General features: G+C 40.6%; 1 protein-coding gene across 1 annotated transcript; it reads right to left on the reverse strand.

Moving 5' to 3' along the window:
• Positions 1 to 1,044: 1,044 nt before the first annotated feature.
• rtn4rl2b (reticulon 4 receptor-like 2b) lies at positions 1,045 to 6,743 on the reverse strand. The gene is made up of 4 exons (XM_041989309.1): positions 6,577 to 6,743; positions 5,170 to 5,396; positions 4,812 to 5,045; positions 1,045 to 3,385 (listed from the first exon to the last, which is right to left on the reverse strand). The coding sequence occupies exons 1-4, from the start codon at positions 6,623 to 6,625 to the stop codon at positions 2,513 to 2,515; spliced, it is 1,383 nt and encodes a 460-aa protein (XP_041845243.1). The 5' UTR covers positions 6,626 to 6,743; the 3' UTR covers positions 1,045 to 2,512.
• Positions 6,744 to 17,817: the final 11,074 nt, after the last annotated feature.

Below are 17,817 nucleotides of genomic sequence, written 5' to 3' on the forward strand. Positions count from 1 at the left end.
CCCATTCTGTCTCTTTCCTGAATCACATCTCAGCCCACCCACAAAACCCATTAAACACACACACACACACACACACAAACAAATCACTGAGGAATATGGACCAATATAGCCACCCTCTGCATGTGATGAAAAAATTTAAGCGAGGACTGACTGTTGCTGAAATTGGTGACCTTCTTCCCACACACTCCAAGTCTTACATGAATTGCTTTACACTGCCCGCCCTTTCACACACACATACACCCAAAAATAACATTTGCCTCCTGTCATGTAACCCCCCTATCCTCCCTGACAGTACAATCCAAAGATGTTTAAACAACTTAGAAAGAAAATGGAAAAATTCTGAACCAAATATCCTGCAGACTAAAGTATTGGTGAGAGAACTGCTTTGTCATTTTTTTGTTTTACTCTTCCACAAAGACAATTAACTGAATAAATGCTATTTCATTTGATTTTCTTTTAAATAAATTCTGTTATTGGCACTTGATTGTCAATCAGCAGCATTTCTCTTGAAACAAAAAGAATTTTATCTAATCTGGTGAAAATGCACATATGAAAAGAAAATCATGTATATTTGGTGTAAATAAGGATTAATTTATTTAAAAGGGCAAAGTAAATGGGAAACTGGCATCTGAGCTTTTGACAGTGTAAAAATACCATTGTAGTATAGCAGATCTTTATTTTTACACAACTCATTTAGTTATCTGCTTTTGTGATGTCTATATTTGGATTAAATCAAAATGTGAAATTACACTTTGTCCTTTAGATGAACTCAATCTTTTTGCCTGTTAAAATTGGAAGTGCTTGATTTTAATGGATCGGTGTATGTTGTGTTTCTGCTTATGTTCCAACTTGTGAACTTCTGCCTCTGTTTTGCTTTTCTTGTTCATTTATCATAACCCACTTTGTCAATGTAAGGTTGCTGGGGGTGGGGGTGCATTGTCTGTCCCAGCGGCTACAAGCTGCCAGTCCATCGTAGGGCTGCAATGATTTTTAAAAAAAAAGGCAAAGGGCCACTCATTTTGTTTAATTATTTCTTTATTTTTTAACAAAGGAAAACACTAAAAGACTTTTCTTCAAACTGTTTTTTTTTTCATGGAAAAATACAGAATCCAACAACATTTATTAGAAACTCACAGTTTTTTTTCAGGGTGGGGTAAGATTTAACATTTGGGACTGGTGAAGAACATACAGCCTCTGTGGATTTCATACCATTTTCTACAGTCTGAAAGGTGCAGTATCAGGATGGTTCAGTGTGCAATTGTTTGATTGTAATTAATTAGATTTATAAAATCCAAAACAGTCAAAACCTAAATAGATTGTTGTACAGATAATAAACTTTTCAGAGCATGTAGTTTAATTTGCTTAGAAGGACTTGCTTGACTTTTATTCCTGGTTTGAATTAGATAACACAGGGCTGCACATAATCATTCAGACCATAAGGCCTACTGAAGAACAGAAACAGGACAGCAACCTCAAGCAACACAAAGAACTAAGAAGAATTCACTCCTAATGTAATTTTAAACCTTGTTCGTTTGGAAATAAAACAAACAACCTGTTTAACTCTGTTAAACAGTCTTCAATAAGAGATGATTTTTCAAAATCCAGATATCTTCTGGACGTTGGTCATTTTGTCTTCAACTTTCATTCACGCTGAAAAAATTAAACAGCACACACACAGACACACAGGCTAATCTTAATCAGGAACACAAGCCTTCCTTTTTTCGTGATAAGCATCCAGTCCAATATATATTCCAAAATTAATATCTTTTAAAATAAATTCTTTCAGTCTAGAACAATTTATCTGATTGTCTGAGTGGGGAAGAGACATGAGTTTGGGGTTAAAAAAGGGGGGGGGGGGGTTCACATTCAACTAATTTGCCTTTATTTGCAATCTAATCTTCTATCAGCACAAACTGCTGTTTACTAAAAAGAAAGTACAAATTGAGCTAGTCTAATATACAGTGTGTAATGAGTGTATTTACAGTAATTTAAAGTATTTACAAGTGGCAGTAGCAGTTTGATAGTATTTCAGAGATTTTGAATCTCACATCTGCATTAACCCATGTAATTCTGTCACTTTAGTGCCAAACCTACCACAAATCATGTTAATGTAAGTGCTGACTAATGAGCACTAGTTCATAAAGAAAAAGATGTAGATGAGTTACAACACCTGCATCATTTTTGACATCTCAACTGTTTTACTTTCTAGGTGTCTGCCTTTGCACTGCAACTATAAGTCGTTTCATGACGTGATCCCTACTTTTTTTTAATTCTGCACTACAAAGCAGCAGCTATGCCAGCATTCAAATCTTGTCTTGCTCTACATCAACTCATCTGATGTCTGCTCTTTGAAATAGCTCTCTGTTGCCTTGCCTGTCTCCTGCATCAGTGTAGCACCACCTGAATGTCCAGGAGGCGACTGAAAGGAGTTAAGAGGCAGGTTTTAAGTTAGAATAGGAAATAGGAAGAAGGGAAATCAGAGGATAGAGATGGGGTGGAAGGACAAAAGAGTTCAACTGAAAAGAAAGTGGAGTGTGAACGTGAGTATGGAGAAGGACAGCAAGTGGAGCAGGGAAGGGGTAATGCTTATGGAGGAGGATGACGGGAAAGCTGCACTGTCATAGCTTGGAGCACACTCCAGCTCAAAGCAACGAATGGAGGAGTCTTCATTGCCATAGTTGGCCCAGTATTCCTCTGGGTCCAGCTTGGGGAGTGCTGCTTCATCTTCTGACAGTTCATACTTTGAGGGGCTGGTTTCTGATGGGATTTTGGGGACGTACTGTGGCTTGACAGCGGGAAATGGGAAGGCTTTTACTGTTTCTGTGCTCTTCTGGTAGGAAGCCTTGGATGAAGATGCAGGCTTGTGTTTGGAGAACCACCAGCGGGTTTTGGTGCTGAAGGTAGTTGTGGTGGTCCCAGCAAGGGAGCCTGGGTCAGGAAGTGGGCAGAGAGCAAAGTCCATTTCCCGCAGGAATCTGAGGTCCTGGCCACGACGCTGGGATGGGGAGCTGCACATGATCTCAGAGGAGGAGATGCGGGCTTTGCGGAACCACTCCCAGAGGGGACGGGCCTCACAGCCACAGGACCAGGGATTACCATTGAGGCGCAGGAACTGGATGCCCTGAGTATCTTTCATGGCCTGACCTGGCAGCTCAGCCAGAGAGTTGTTGAACAGGTAAAGGATGGTAAGACGGCCCAGGTCACGGAAAGCCCGTCGGTTGACCTGCCTGATGCGGTTGTCGTGGATAAGTAGGCGGTCTAGATTGACCAGACCTCTGAACACATTCTCAGAGAGGGTGCGGATACGATTTCCATGCAGGAAAAGATGGGTTAGGTTGACCAGATCTGAGAACAGGTCATCGTGCAGAAAGTGGAGTTGATTTTCCTGCAGCAAAGCCAAAAAACAGGAAGATTTAGAGACAGTTGAGTGTATATTTTGTTGGCAAAAACAGCTTTAAAAATGGAATAAAGATAGTTTACATTTTACTTATTACTAAGGCATTTTACTCCTATGTTCAGTACTTTTGTTAGTGGTTGCTGCTGTTTTTAAAATGCTTTATAAATTAGGTTGACTTGGCTTGACAATAAAATAAAGTTTTAAATCTAAGATGCTCTGCAGTTTGATGCTGTGTATTACTGCAGCATCTCTTGTTCACTTCTGAAATGCTCTGCTTTACCTCATAACCATGTGGTCTCCCAAACGGCCAATCTGCTCTGATTGGTGGGTTAATTGTTCAAAAATAGCAGGCAAGTATTTTTTTTATTTTATTATACTTTATTCATCACAGCTGGAAAATTCCTTCTCTGCCTTTTAACCCATCCTAATTAAACCAGGAGCACTGGGCTGCCAGAGCAAATTCCAGCATCTGGGGGGCATTTGAGGGTATTATTTATGAGACCTTGTGTAAATATATTTCCTGATTGTGCTGTTCAGCAATGGAAGAAAAGTTTGTTCAGATTAGGTTTTTCAGACAGTTCAGCTGCAGTGTCTTTAGTGGGAATAACCCACTTAGATGTGGGCTTCAGGGTTTGTAACATGCACACTGAAAAAAATGAAAACTCAAAAAACAAAATATGGATTCCTTAATAGAACCAGAAGAATTCTAAATGGACATTTTTAAATGACAATAAATGCATTTAAAAGTTCCAGACCACATGTGTGGAAAAAATCATTGCTAATGTTATCAAGAATTATTTTGCCAATATGATCTACATTGGAATGTGTTGTGTTTCATTCGCTAAAAGGCATCTTAGCAAAAAAAGTCTAACTGGACAAAGATTGAACTCGAGGACAGCTGAGATTACACTGATAGCTGCCAAAAGCTGAAAAAGCAGGCTGTGGCCAAACAACAAAAGAAAACAAAAAAACAATGAGACACATCTAAAAGGTCATTTTCATTGTATACTGAATTTAAATGAGAACACATTGTTTATTGATTATGTGCAAGGTTTTTTTATTATTTTTTTTTTATTATTTTTTTTTAATCTGCCATTTGTGTTAAAAGTTGCAAGTCTGTCAATTTTATTTATTTATTTATTAATTGTACTCATGTAATACAGAGGTGAGCATGTCAATCCTTCTTGGACTACTTTTATGTTTTTTTCTGTTATTTGTAGATTTTTGTTGGATTTTGTTTCATCAAGTTCACAACTCAAGTAGCTTTGGAATAGGAATAGAGCTCTTCTAATATTAACGTGCTATAAGCCCCGGTGTGTGTGGCCTGCATTTGGGCAACTGTAAAATGGGTGGTGTGTTGAGTTTTTCTCCTGCAAACATCAAGTACAAATATGTGTTTTGGTGTTGGATTTACCTGCAGGTAGAGAAATTGAAGGCTGTACAGCTTGTGGAAGATGTCATGGGGGAGAGCGGCCAGCTTGCAGCGATGCATGTGCAGGCTCTGCAGCTTCTCCAGGCCCCTGAATGCTCCACCTTCCAGGTGCCGCAGTGATGGGTTGTCACCCAGATCTAGCTCCTCCAATATCCTGAGGTTACTGAAAGCTCCGGCCTCAATCCATGTGATGTTGTTACCATACAGCCAAAGCACCTGTAGAGGGATTGAGTGGGAGATAAATGAAGAAAAAATGATTAGATTAGACAGGAAAAACAAATGAATAATCAAGAGATACTCCATTAAAAACGAAATACTTTCAAAGAAGCATAAAACTCACCTGTGTCTCAAAGCCAAAAGAGTCTGCACGAAGCTCTGTGATGCGGTTGTTCTGCAGGAATACACGTTGCGAGTCATAAGGTACACCCGCTGGCACTATGGTGAGGTTCTGTGACTGGCAGCTGACCGTCATAGGCGTAGGGTAACACACACACAGCCTGGGGCAAGCAGAAACCCCGCCTGGCTTCACCACCACCAGCCACAGAATCAGCCATAGGGACAGTCCACCTGCAGATACAAAAGAGGGAAGAAATGTGCTTAGTTATGCTAGAAAGGATATATATAAATTAGATTAGCAGCAGATGGCCACTGATACTGTTGTTGGTCATGGTTTGGAAACCTGCACATTGTGTTTGTGAATGAGTGACAGACAAAGGGTGAGAAGTTAATTTTAGCTTTAAGCATCAACTTCTGTCTGTCAAACCTGTTGTGATTCATTTTAGGGCTGAGGTGCTCTCAGATGTCACTTGTTAATGACCCCCAAAACTTTGGGCTTCATATATAATTTACCAGTATACATAACAAAAAACCATTCACCTTTCATATCCAGCTGATCACTTTGCATCAGTATCAGTAACATGTTACATAACTTTTAAATTTCAGCTATTTAGAATAACCTAAATAACAAATCTCCAACACCCTACAAACCTTTGAAAAAATGTATTGCACTGGATTAACAAGGTTTCCTAGTTCATAGTTCTCAAACTATTCACACCAAAATGATGTTTCCGCCGCGGTGCGCCACTACAAAGGGCACGCATAGGCTACGACCAGTAACCGGATCAATATCAGTTTCGGTTCTCATTAATAATTTTCAAGATTCTTGGCAGTGCTCAGATAACGATGCACATAAGTGGTCAACATGGGAAAAGTACATGCATTAAATAGCAATGAAGTTCCTATTCATCTTCAGTGCGCAAGATTTTCCAGGGTCTAACCCCTGGCTCCTTTAACTGGTAAGTTAAGTGAGCCGGCCGCTGGGGAAAACTGGTGTTGCGACTTGTGGAACGAACACCTTTTCTAGTTTATTAACAACTAAAGGCACTGTGAAGTAAGAAGTTAAGTCTAGGTTTGTGCGCTCACAAATTCTGTACAAAATTCTTCATGCGTAAAGGACATGGAGAGGAATGTGTTCCAACAAAGACAGATGCAATATGATGAAGTTTTATAAACAATCGTCCATAGGTTATATGAAAATATTCGATAAATTTAGATCATGAAATGAAGAACTTTCCTCTAATTTTGCACCTTCTGCTACATTCCTACTAACATAACTCATGCACACACAAAAAAAGAAAAAAAGTGAAAATGCGTCTGTGATTTAAAATTTATATTTAGATGCTTTTTTTTATCCCCAGTTAAATCTTTGAAAAATGCATATAATTCTCAGAGGTTGTACACTACTCACTTTTGAAGTTGCGGGCGCTGAAACCTCTCGCAGTCCAACGAGTCTCCATGTCGAACCAAAGCCGAAAGCGAGTTAGCCTGCGCGGCGTGGAAGTGCCTGCTTGCTGCTATCTCTGCTGTGATTCAGCTCTGGTGACCGAGTCGCTGCGGCTTCAAGCAGTGACGTGCAGAAGTTCGGGGAAGCTGTTTATACCCGCGGCCGAGTTATCGCCCACAGTCGTGGGCAGCAATGGATCCTCTCTACGTCAGCCTAGAAGGAGGGGTAGGAGTCTCTGGAGGAAGCGACGAGAAAGGCAGTGGAAGGGAGGGTTTGGTCCCTGTCCTTTAATGGTCGTTACGCACCACTGCCTGCCAAAAGTTAGATTAATTCTTTTTCATTCTTCGTCAATGTGCGATGTTCATCAACACGCAGTCTTTTTTATTTATATGTCTTAATTTCTCTCAGTATACGTGAAAAACAATTTAAATCTTGTGCGTTTTTTAAAACAAATCCACCTAATGTTCTTGTTTTATTCTACACTCAAGACAAAGCACAGTGTGGGAGGAATACTCGACTTCTAATGCAGGCTGGAGGTGGGATGGGGGTTACATTTTCACTAGTTCCTGGAGAAAAGCCAGATGATTTTAACTATTGTATGACTACTGCTAATTAGAAGTGTTTGTGGCTTTACCTGAGGCACACATGATTCCACGAGAAAGAAGAGGTGGGGAAAACTCATTTGGCATTAAAATCAAAATATTTTTTCTATTTTTCAGCGTAGGCCAGTTTGGAAAGCGGCCGAGAGCCGCCTACAATTAAGAACAGATGAACTAGGGAAACCCAGCAGTGGAGCCAAGTGTTTTAACGCAACCTATGGACTAGTTACATTTGTGTGAGGAGGAGAGATGACATAACCCTGATAAATATGTCTGCTAGAGTACATAGTACACACGAACTTATATTAATCACCGAGCAAATTATTCCTTTCAAGAGCCAAACAAGCTGTCTTTATGCGTCTTTATGTTCCACTTGACAACAGGCCTTGATGTGTTTTTGTTTTGCGGATTTAAATCTCAACTTCAAATCATGAGGTTCAACTCATGCCGTCCACGAAAAAGAGGACACAGAGTGCTTATCTGGCTTAGTCACAGCTACCAATTTCTTTGGCTGCAGTGCAAAGGAATTGATGGAAAAAAATTGGTGCAGCACGCGGGCGGGACGTGGGATGGAGGTCTTCTGCATGTGAAATAAAGCCGTGGATTTTACTCACTAGTGAGTCCTCCCTGAATGACACGGGTCATGGCCAGGTCCACCATGATGCACATCATCTGTTCCCAAGTGAACACACACTCACCAAAACCTGCTCCATGGAAGGTCATCTGTAACTCCAAGCTGGGAGCGCAGTGCATGGATTAAGAGGCGCGTCTGGAATCACACCACTTGTTGGCTGCGGTGTTGTGAGTGGGGGAGGCGAACAACTCAGCCTCAGTAGGGGGTTGTGGAACTGATAAGGTCGCGCATATGTGTGTGTATAGGCCTATGTGTGTGTGTGTGTGTGTGTGTGTGTGCGTGTGTGTGTGTGTGTGCACATACGGTATAATACAGTCACAGTGGCCTTGGAGTAATAAAGGTGGGCAGCTGGCTCATCAGTTTCTCCATTTTGGAGGACTTTGAGTGTTTGAATAGGAGGTTAATGGTGTCCCTTTCATCAAAGTACTGAATGGACACTTTGGACATGCATTTATCTTGTATGTACTTGTATGATTGCCTGTGTGTGTGCTATTTGAAAATGCATGAATGTATTTATCAGACACATGCTTTAATACCCCCTCTCTCATAACCCCCACGATCGTACATTCTTTCAGTCTCCTGCTGTGACAAAAAGTGAATCATGAGGACTCTGGCATTTGAACTGGTGTAAACACGGCCTGTTCAAGAGATCTGTCCTGATCCTAAATTAACATGTTTCTGACTGTCCACCACCCACCCTGATACATGTAAACATTTACACATACTGTTGAAGACCTTCTGTGTGAACATTGAGTGTCTCCACCCACAGTGTACAGGGTCAAGAATCACGATTAAAAGTTTAGAAGCTGGCCTACAATAACTCTGTCCAAACAATGTTAAACAATGTTAAAAGGTTTTGACTTTGATTTCTTTCTAAAAATTCATGTTATTATTTCTTTGAGGTTTGTTTTTTTGCCAGCAATTTGCCCGGACCTTATGAGGCATTTTAATATAAACGTACCAACTATCAAATGATGTGAAGTCCTAGAATCTTTTCAAATCTGAGCCTTAAGATGCAGAGTGAAGTTGAGAGAAATGCATGAATCACACAGAATGTGGTGTCTTTTGGGAAAGAAAAAAGGTCAGACAAGACTTTAAGACAATGAATCATTTGATATTTAGTGTCAGAAAAGAAGCTTTAAAAGTTCATGTTAGCATATTTAAATATACACCCATTTTAAAGAACCAAAATCAAATACTCAGTTACATAAACTCAAATTAACCATGTGAAATTAAATGTAATCTTTTAAGATAAACAAATGAATAAACTATTCCAATTTGAAGAAAGAAATACATCTTCTTTGTCAATACATGTGACACATACCAAAATTAGTCTTCTGCATTTGTCTCATTACTATGTCTACAAGCAGCAGTGGCCATATTCCAGCACCCAGAGAGCAGTTGGGGGATTAAGGGTCTCACTCAGGGGCCCAGTGTTTTTTTTTTATCTCTGAGAATTACTGCATGGGCAGTTATCTTCCAGCTGGCAACAAGTTATTTTACCTCAACTGACGCAATGAGTAGCTTCTCATTTCTTAAACAACCACGTGGAAAGACACATGTGGTTGTGGAAAAGATTGTTAGTCTGTTTAAGAAGGGTCAAATAATTGGCATGTATCAAGCAGAGAACATCTAAGTAGATTGCAGAAGCTATTATAACTGGGTTAAGAACTTTCCAAACCATTATTACAAACTGGAAGGATAGTGGTGAATCATTGTCTTCAATTAAGAAATGTGGTCAGAAAAAAAAATCCTGAATGATTGTGATTGGCGAAGTCAGTAAAAAGCACCAGTAGAACTTAGGGCTGTGTTTAATAATGAAAGTAAGAGCATTTCCACAGGCACATTGTGACGGGAACTCAAGCGACTGAAACTGAAAAGCTGTTTAGCCATGAGAAAACCACAAAATGATGAGGGTAACTGGAGAAAAAGGCCTCAGTTTCCTAGAGAGCATGAAGGTTGCACTCAACTGCAATGGAAGGTGGTCTAATGAGTCCAGATTTAGGTTATTCCAGTGTGACTGGAGCATCAGGATGAGAAAGGAGGCAGATGAAGTGATGCAGCCATCATGCCAAGGGCCTACTGTACAAGCCTGTGCTGTAATCTGGGGTTGCTGCAGTTGGTCAGGTCTAGATTTCTGTATGCAAAAAAAAGAGGTTAGCTGCTACCTGAATATACTGAATGACCAGTTTATTTCATCAATGTTTTTTTTTTCTTCCTTGATTGCGCAGGCAAAGATGGCAATACCAGGAATCATCAGGCTCAAAAATCATTTTCTCACATGAATTGACCATCACAGTGTTCAGACCTTATCCCCCTCTTTGGGATGTGCAGAAGAAGGCTTTGTGAAGTGGTCAGACCCTTCCTTCATCAGTTCATGATCTTGGTAAAAATTTAATGCAACACTGAATAGAAATAACTTGACATTGCAGAAGCTTACTAAAACAATGCCACAATGAATGCATCAAAGTTAAAGGCGGTCCAATGAAATATTACAGTAAAGCCTTTTGTTTACTTTTTATTTTGGTGTGGACTTTTTTTGGCCAGGTAGTGTGTGTGTGTGTGTGTTTATATATATATATATGTATATATATATATATACATATATATATATACATATATTTACACATATACCCTATTTACCCTAACCCCTAACCCTAACTCTAACCCATCTGCAATTGGGTGGGGATTACTGCAGGGGGGATATTTGTGTTTTTTAGTACAATGAACAGCTGACTGGTTTATTTAATATTTAATGAGAAACTTTGTCTGTGGAGGGCGGGGTTGTGCATGCGTCGTTTTCTGTCTTTAAATCCCATGTATTGTATACACACCTTTTCACCACCTTGATTAGCTGTTCATTAAAACTATCCATTTAACCTTGCATCAGCAGAAATGCAGAAGCCACAACTTTCCACTTTCTTCTTTTTTGCATTAACGATGCCCATCTCGAATGTGTGACCAATTACACAATACTTCTCAGAGCCCCATGAAAAGAAAGTTCTGATCGGCTGATGTGTTGAGAACAAGCCATAAGCTGTCCCCATTCCCATCACGAGAGCCAAATGATGTAATTTTGTTCTCATGGTCTCATGAACAAGAAAAAAGTTCTCGTTTCTCGCGGAGAGTCGAACAGGAGGCAGAGCCTTCGGCTATCAGGCATGGATAGCTGAAGGCTATGCAAGTTTTATACCTATCAGGTATGGAAGGAGACAGCCTCTCTGTATTTAAGATCATGTTTAAAACCTTCCTTTCTGATAAATCTTATTGTTAGGGGTGGTTAGCCACCCATCCATACCCATCCTGTATATTTTGTAATTTTGTGTTAAAGTGTAGAGACCTTATTTTGTTTTAAAATTTTTATTTTATATTTATTGCATGCTTAAACTTATAACTTATATTGTTTTTATGTCTGCACCAAGTACCGCAGCATTTTCCTAATGATGTGAACCTGTTCACTCATATGGCAATAAAAAACCTTTCTGATTCTGATTCTGATTCTGATTCTTAGCTATGTTGCTATAGGCTTAGACTGCTTAGGGACATTCTTTTTATCTCTGTGCTCCTCATTTTCCATCTACAAACATATAATAGTATTGGCATTATTAACGTATTTCTCCTGTCTCAGCAGGTCTTCCTGGTTAAAAGTTGCAGCATCTGTTGGTCTCTCTTTCCTGTCCTCTCCAACCCTAACTGTTCGAAACAGATGGCTGCCCTCCCTGAGCCAGGTTGTGCTGCAGGCTTTTCCTCCCTGTTAAAAGGGAGCTTTTCCTTTCCACTGTCACCCCTATGCTCAGCATGGGGGATTGGATTGAAATCAAAATTCGATGCAATCTGTTGGTTTTCCTTAACTAGGCAGTTATTTATTATGATTTGGCTTGAATTGATTTGTCTGTAAAGTGCTCTGAGATGACATTGTTGAAGTGGACAAACAAAGTTGAACTGCATCTGAAAGATCCTAGGGGCTATGTAGTTGGGGTTTTTATACCCCTGGTAGGGTCACTCAAGGCACACAGGTCTCTAGGGGAGGGACCAGACCAAGCGCAGCTCAGTGACACCTATGATGAAAAACAACACAGGTTCAAGGTTTCCCTTGTGAAGACGCAGGTAACTGGGGCCCTCCTCTGAAGCTAGGCCTGGGGGTGGGGCACAAAAGCGAGTGCCTAGTGGCTGGGCCATTGTGCATGAGGTCAGGTCGGGCTCAGTCGGAAAAGGTGACATTTGCCCCCCTCCTATGGATTCACCACTGTGTGAGGGGCTGCAGGAGTTCACTGCAGTGTAAGCTGAGCAGCAGCCAAAGACGAGGACCCTGGGGGTTCAATCCTCGGCTGCAGAAGCTAGCTCTAGGGATGTGGCCTGTCGCCTCAAGTATGGGGAAGGAACCTGAGCTGGTGTGCAAGATTGAGCGGTTCCAACTAGAAATTGTTGGACTCATCTTGACTTTGGAACCAGTGTTCTCAAGAATGGCTGGACCCTCTTCCATTCTGGAGTTGCTCCTGGTGAGCAGCGCCGAGCAGGTGTGGGGATACTCATTGCCCACAGACTTGATGCCGGTATATTGGAGTTTACACCTGTGGATAAGAGAGTAGCCAGCCTCTGCCTGCTGGTGGTGGGGAACTGGTCCTGACTGTTGTTTGTACGTACACACCAAACAGCAGTTCAGAGTACCCACCCTTTTTCGAGTCCTTGGACGATGCGTTGGAGAGCACTCGTCTGCTGGGGGACTTCAATGTTCACGTGGGCAATGACAATGACACCTGGAGAGGTGTGATTAGAGTAATGCCCCTCCAATATGAACCAGAGTGGTGTTTCATTACTGGACTTTTGTGCACATTAGGGATTGTCCATTATGAACATGAGTTCAGGCATAACAGTGTCTACGTGTGCATTTGGCACCAGGACACTTTAGGCCACATTTCGATAATCAACTTTGTAATCATATCGGACTTGCAGCTGCATGCCTTGGACACTCGGGTGAAGAGAGGGGTGGATCTGTCAACTGATCACCACCTGGTGGTGAGTTGGCTCAGATGGTGGGGGAGGATGTCAGTCAGGCCTACTAGGCCCAAACGTGTTCTGCTGGGAATGTCTGGCAGAGGCCCCCCAGAAAGAGTTTTCAGCTCCTTGTGTGGATGTTGGGGACAGTGCCTCTGGACTGTCAGACTGGGGTGGTGTTCCAACTACAGGGTAATCACACTCCTCAGCCTCTCTGGTAAAGTCTAATCAGGGGTCCTGGAGAGAAGGGTCTGTCGAGAAGATAGTCGAACCTTGGATTGAAGTGGAGCATTGTGGTTTTTGTCATGGAACAGTGGACCAGCTCTACAGCCCTCTTTAGGATCCTGGAGGGGGCATGGGAGTTTGCTGGACCCCTTGTATGAGCTGTCTGGTCTCTGTACAACCGGTGCCAGAGCTTGGTCTGCATTGCTGGCAGTAAGTCACATTTGTTTTCAGTGTGGGCTGGACTCTGCCAAGGCTTCCTTTGGTCACCGATTCTGTTCATAACTTTAATGGACAGAATTTCTAGGTGCAGCTAATGTGATGAGGGGATCCGGTTTGGTGGCCTCAGGATTGTGTCTGATGATGTGCTTCTGTTGGCTTCAGACTATGATCTCCAGTTGTCACTGGCGCAATTTGCAACAGAGTGTGAGGTGATTGGGATGAGAATCAGCACATCCAAATTCGAGACCATGCTGGAAAAGGTCTGGAGGAAAAAATACTAGAGGGACTACATCTCTTGGCTGGCCTGTGAATGCCTCTGGGTCCCCCCAGACAAGCTGGTTGAGGAGAGGGAAGTCTGGACTTCAGTTGACCCCACAACCTGACCCTGGAAAAGTGGCAAGAAAATGGATGGAAGGATAAATATAGATTGAAGCTTAAAAAGGTCTTCATGGATGTAAACCCATAAATAAAGCTGACAATGTGGGGCCTTTACAGTCTGTATGTCAAAGGACATCCTAATGTTTTGCAACAGATAATCTGACTGAAAGAAAAAAGTTAGAAGACAAATCTCTTCATTAACAGACTCTTATTTTTTTATTTTTTTATCTTCCTCTATTCTTGCCTTCATTTCTATTTGTTATATTTATGCAAGTCTTTTTTTTAATTGGCAAGATGCTGAAGCTGTGATGATCAGGCTACTCAATGCCAATTTATCACCTCGTTTACACAACTGAATTTAACCATGTCATCTTCTACTCATCAACTGTCTTTGATAATGTTTAGAGCTCCCCCTAGAGCCACAAGCAGTTGTGTACAACTTCCCTGCATGTCTTAGACGTGTCCCTACTCCAACACACCTGATTCAAATTACTGAACTTCTTCATCCAGTTCTTTCCAGCCTGTTAATGAGCCATTCATTTAATTCAGGTGTTAAAGTAGGGTTACATCTAAAGCATACAGGGCAGGGGGGCCCGAGGACCTGGATTGGGAAACGTATACACCTCTGTAGTTTTTGCACTATTTCTATAGCACTCCTCATTCAAATAAAAGCAGTAAAAAAGTGCTTTACAAAAAAAATCAGGAAAATAAAAGATTTTGTGCAAACACGCAGATGCACTTACATGCAAACACACACACTTAAGAGCAATGGGATTATAGTAGTGGGGAAGCACTATCTCAACAGTCTTTAGTGTTTCCTCACCACTTTGCAATGAGGAAACACTAGAGACTGTTTAAAAAAATATAAAAGGAACACAGTCAACACAGACAGGCCAGAGCTCAAGACACCCTGTGCTAGAGCTTTCTGAACAACCTGAGGGACACCAGAAGCCTCTGGAGCCACTTGGACTGGCACAGAAGTCCCAGAGCTGATGATTGGAGATGTCTAAAAAAACAGACTGGTAAGGACCAGAAGCGTGCACAAATACAGGTGCAGAAACATCACCATAAGCATCTCGGACAGCACTGCATGGTGCAGCTGCAAAGCTATGGGCTTCTCCCAGGTAAGAGGCATAGTTAGCTGCAGCATTTGCACCACTGCCACTCTGATCTATGGATTGCGATCCGGTAAACAAGTTTAGCAGATGCTCATTCAAATGAGCACATTTTACTACAGTGGGTAATGTGGCTACCTTAAAAAGGTAGCCACATGAGGCCACAATCAGCACAGCATAGAGGGAACCCTAAGGTAACTTCAGACAGAAAACAACATCAAATATTTGTTAATGCACCAAAAACAAATGGTTTATATTTAATAAAAACACAAAACCAAAATTCTCATGCCATACCTCAGGAAGAACCTAGCAGTCATCATAGTAAAAGTCAGCAGTCACTCAGGCGTATTGCTGCCATCTACTGTTTGGTGTTGTCTCAGCTGGATTCCATCAGCTTGCCACACACAGGCACATTCACACTCCTTTATTAGCTTATATACACTGATCTAATACAAATAGTCCAGTGACAAAATCTCTACAGGTAAGGGTTTATAAATGTAGCCCTGACCAGCTATAATCAACCAGGGCTTTATAGGTTAACAACAGACACCTGCTGGTGAATGACTATCAGAGAAAGGACAAATTTTTCATAGCCATAACAAACCCATAGTTTCTCCAAGCCCCATCTCTTCCTGAATGTCTCTCCTGGATGTGCTTTCCAGGAACTGAGATGTCTTTTCAATATATTTGGCTGTTAACAATTTCCCAATCACAGGCAGGAAGAGACAAGACAGCTGATCTTATATGAATGATGAGCCTCCACAACATTTGCTGTGCTACAACACAGCCGGCCCAGAATAGACCTGATGCAGCCCCACAGATTCTCACATCAAGACTGTCCGGAGAGCCTGTGCATGGTGATGGGTTCCTTCCTTGCATTGATCACAGCTTCAGCATCTTGCCTTATGCTTAAATATTTTAAGAGGTCCAAGAAAAATCTTTGAAAGACGTTCAGAAATTTGAGAACTATTAAAAAGATTACAATCAAGTCTGGATCACAGGGAGTAAACTATATATATATATTTATTTTTTTTTTTTTTTTAAGTTTCTTTTTGTTTTTGTTTTTGCACAGGACTGTATATATTCAATTTAAAATGTGGCTTTAAGACTTTGGCTTGCTTCGTGCATTTTTTTTATTCAAGAATTTATTTTTTAATACCAGGAATGTTTTGTTTGTTTTTGTCAGGATAAAAACTCAAAATCTGCTTAATGACAACAGGCCTGTTCGATGCCATCTTTTATATTAATTCAAACAGGATATTCATCATGCACTTGTTATCATGCAGTCAGTGAGAATTTTGACATTCCTGGATAAAGTCAAGATTGAACCCCATCTGACCCTTGTGGAGATTAATAGTAGCAAATCTGTTCAGACTGATTTATATATATAATTTTTTTTTTTTATTTTTTTTTTATACACACACACATTGTAGAAATGCAAACAGAGGTGAACCACTCCAGGCCTCTGAACAAGGCCCTTAATCCCCCAACTGCTCCCTGGGTGTTGGGATATGGCCGCCTCCTGCTGGAAGTTAATGTAGTGATGTGTCAAATACAGAGGACTAATATCTGTGTGTGTATGTGTCATATGAACTAACAAATAAAGATTTTGTGCTGGTTTTATTTATATAAAAATTGCTATATAAATAAAGCTTTGATTGATTGAGGCTGTTAAATGTAATCAAGTTTGTAAAGTTCACAGTTTTTTTCCAATTCTATTCTTACAAAAAATGGAATTACAATTTTGAAATCAATTTTATCAACAAAATGACACAGTTTTGCAAAACTACACAGAAACTACACAAAATTGTCATAATTTTGCACACTTTGAGCACAGGCTTTCAAAAAGCAACCCCATAATTACCAGTTAATCTCATTCATTGTGTAAAATATTTGGGCAAGAAGGTGCAAGAGGAGACCTTAGAGGTGCTGGAGGTCATCAAGGATGATGAAGAGGAAGACAAAGGTTAGCTGGAGACTGTTTCAGCTGCTATGAGGCGAGAGGCAGGGTACTCCCTGGACAGGTTGCCAGTTCATCACTGGCCAATCACAGAGACAAACAACCGCCTTGTTTTGGTGCACACTGCATACTGCAAAATAACGTGTTGCAAAATAAGGGTGAAACAGTAAATGCTGCTCTGAGACAACATTTCTACACTTCATTAAAAAACAAAACAATAAACTTATTTCCTCACACATGTATTTGAATGTGTAACATGACCACCATAAAGCCAAAACCCCATGTGTTTTAAATTCCTTACATTAGTTTTGATGCACTACTAGAAATTAACATAAAATAGTTGTGAGAAATGTTTTGGTGTTAGGAATGTGTTTTGAGAGGAAAGGACATGGTTTTGAATGCTGGGTTAATTCTACACAAGATTTGTGAAGTCTTTATAAAGCAGTTCATTCTTTTGGGATTGTGTTTAGAGTTTTGTAAAATGGAGTAAAAGTTTTATCAAACTGTGTTTAAATATTTGGTGAAAATCTTTAACATGCTAAAACAGTTTAAGGTGTATTTACATATTTTATTGGGATTAATGTGATAGACCAACACAGAGTAGTGCATAATTGAGAAGTGGAAAATGTTTTTTAAAGGTCCAGAGTCTTTGAATCTAAGAGCTCTGCTAGGTTTATACTTTACAAACATATTACAGATGTGTTCTGGGCCTAAACTGTTCTGGGATTTGTAAACGATCAGAAGAATTTTAAAATCTATTCGGATTCACGTTTAGTCAAATTAAAAGGGGAACATCTGTTAATAGCAATTTTCTAATCTTTTCACAGATTTTCAGTTAGATTTGGGTCTGGACTTTGACTGGGTCATTCTAACATGTTATTCTTTGACCTAAAATCATTCCATTGTAGCTCTGGCAGGATGTTTAGGGTCATTGTCCTACTGGAAAATGATCCTTCACCTCAGACTTTTTTCAATCTCTAAGAAGTTTTCTTCCAGGATTGCCCCGTATACAGCTTCATCCATCTTCCTATCAACCCTGACCAGCTTCCCAGTCCTTGCTGAAGAAAAGCACCCTCACAG

This window comes from Melanotaenia boesemani, chromosome 7 (assembly GCF_017639745.1).
Source record: "Melanotaenia boesemani isolate fMelBoe1 chromosome 7, fMelBoe1.pri, whole genome shotgun sequence".
Classification (NCBI taxonomy): Eukaryota; Metazoa; Chordata; class Actinopteri; order Atheriniformes; family Melanotaeniidae; genus Melanotaenia; species Melanotaenia boesemani.

Excerpts from the sequence above, each read along its gene's own strand:
- rtn4rl2b (XM_041989309.1), bottom strand. The coding sequence starts at position 6,625 with ATGGAGACTCGTTGGACTGCGAGAGGTTTCAGCGCCCGCAACTTCAAA. Across the intron at positions 5,397-6,576 it reads CAGCGCCCGCAACTTCAAAA|GTGGACTGTCCCTATGGCTG; the intron begins GTGAGTAGTGTA and ends TTGTATCTGCAG. Across the intron at positions 5,046-5,169 it reads CTTTTGGCTTTGAGACACAG|GTGCTTTGGCTGTATGGTAA; the intron begins GTGAGTTTTATG and ends ATCCCTCTACAG.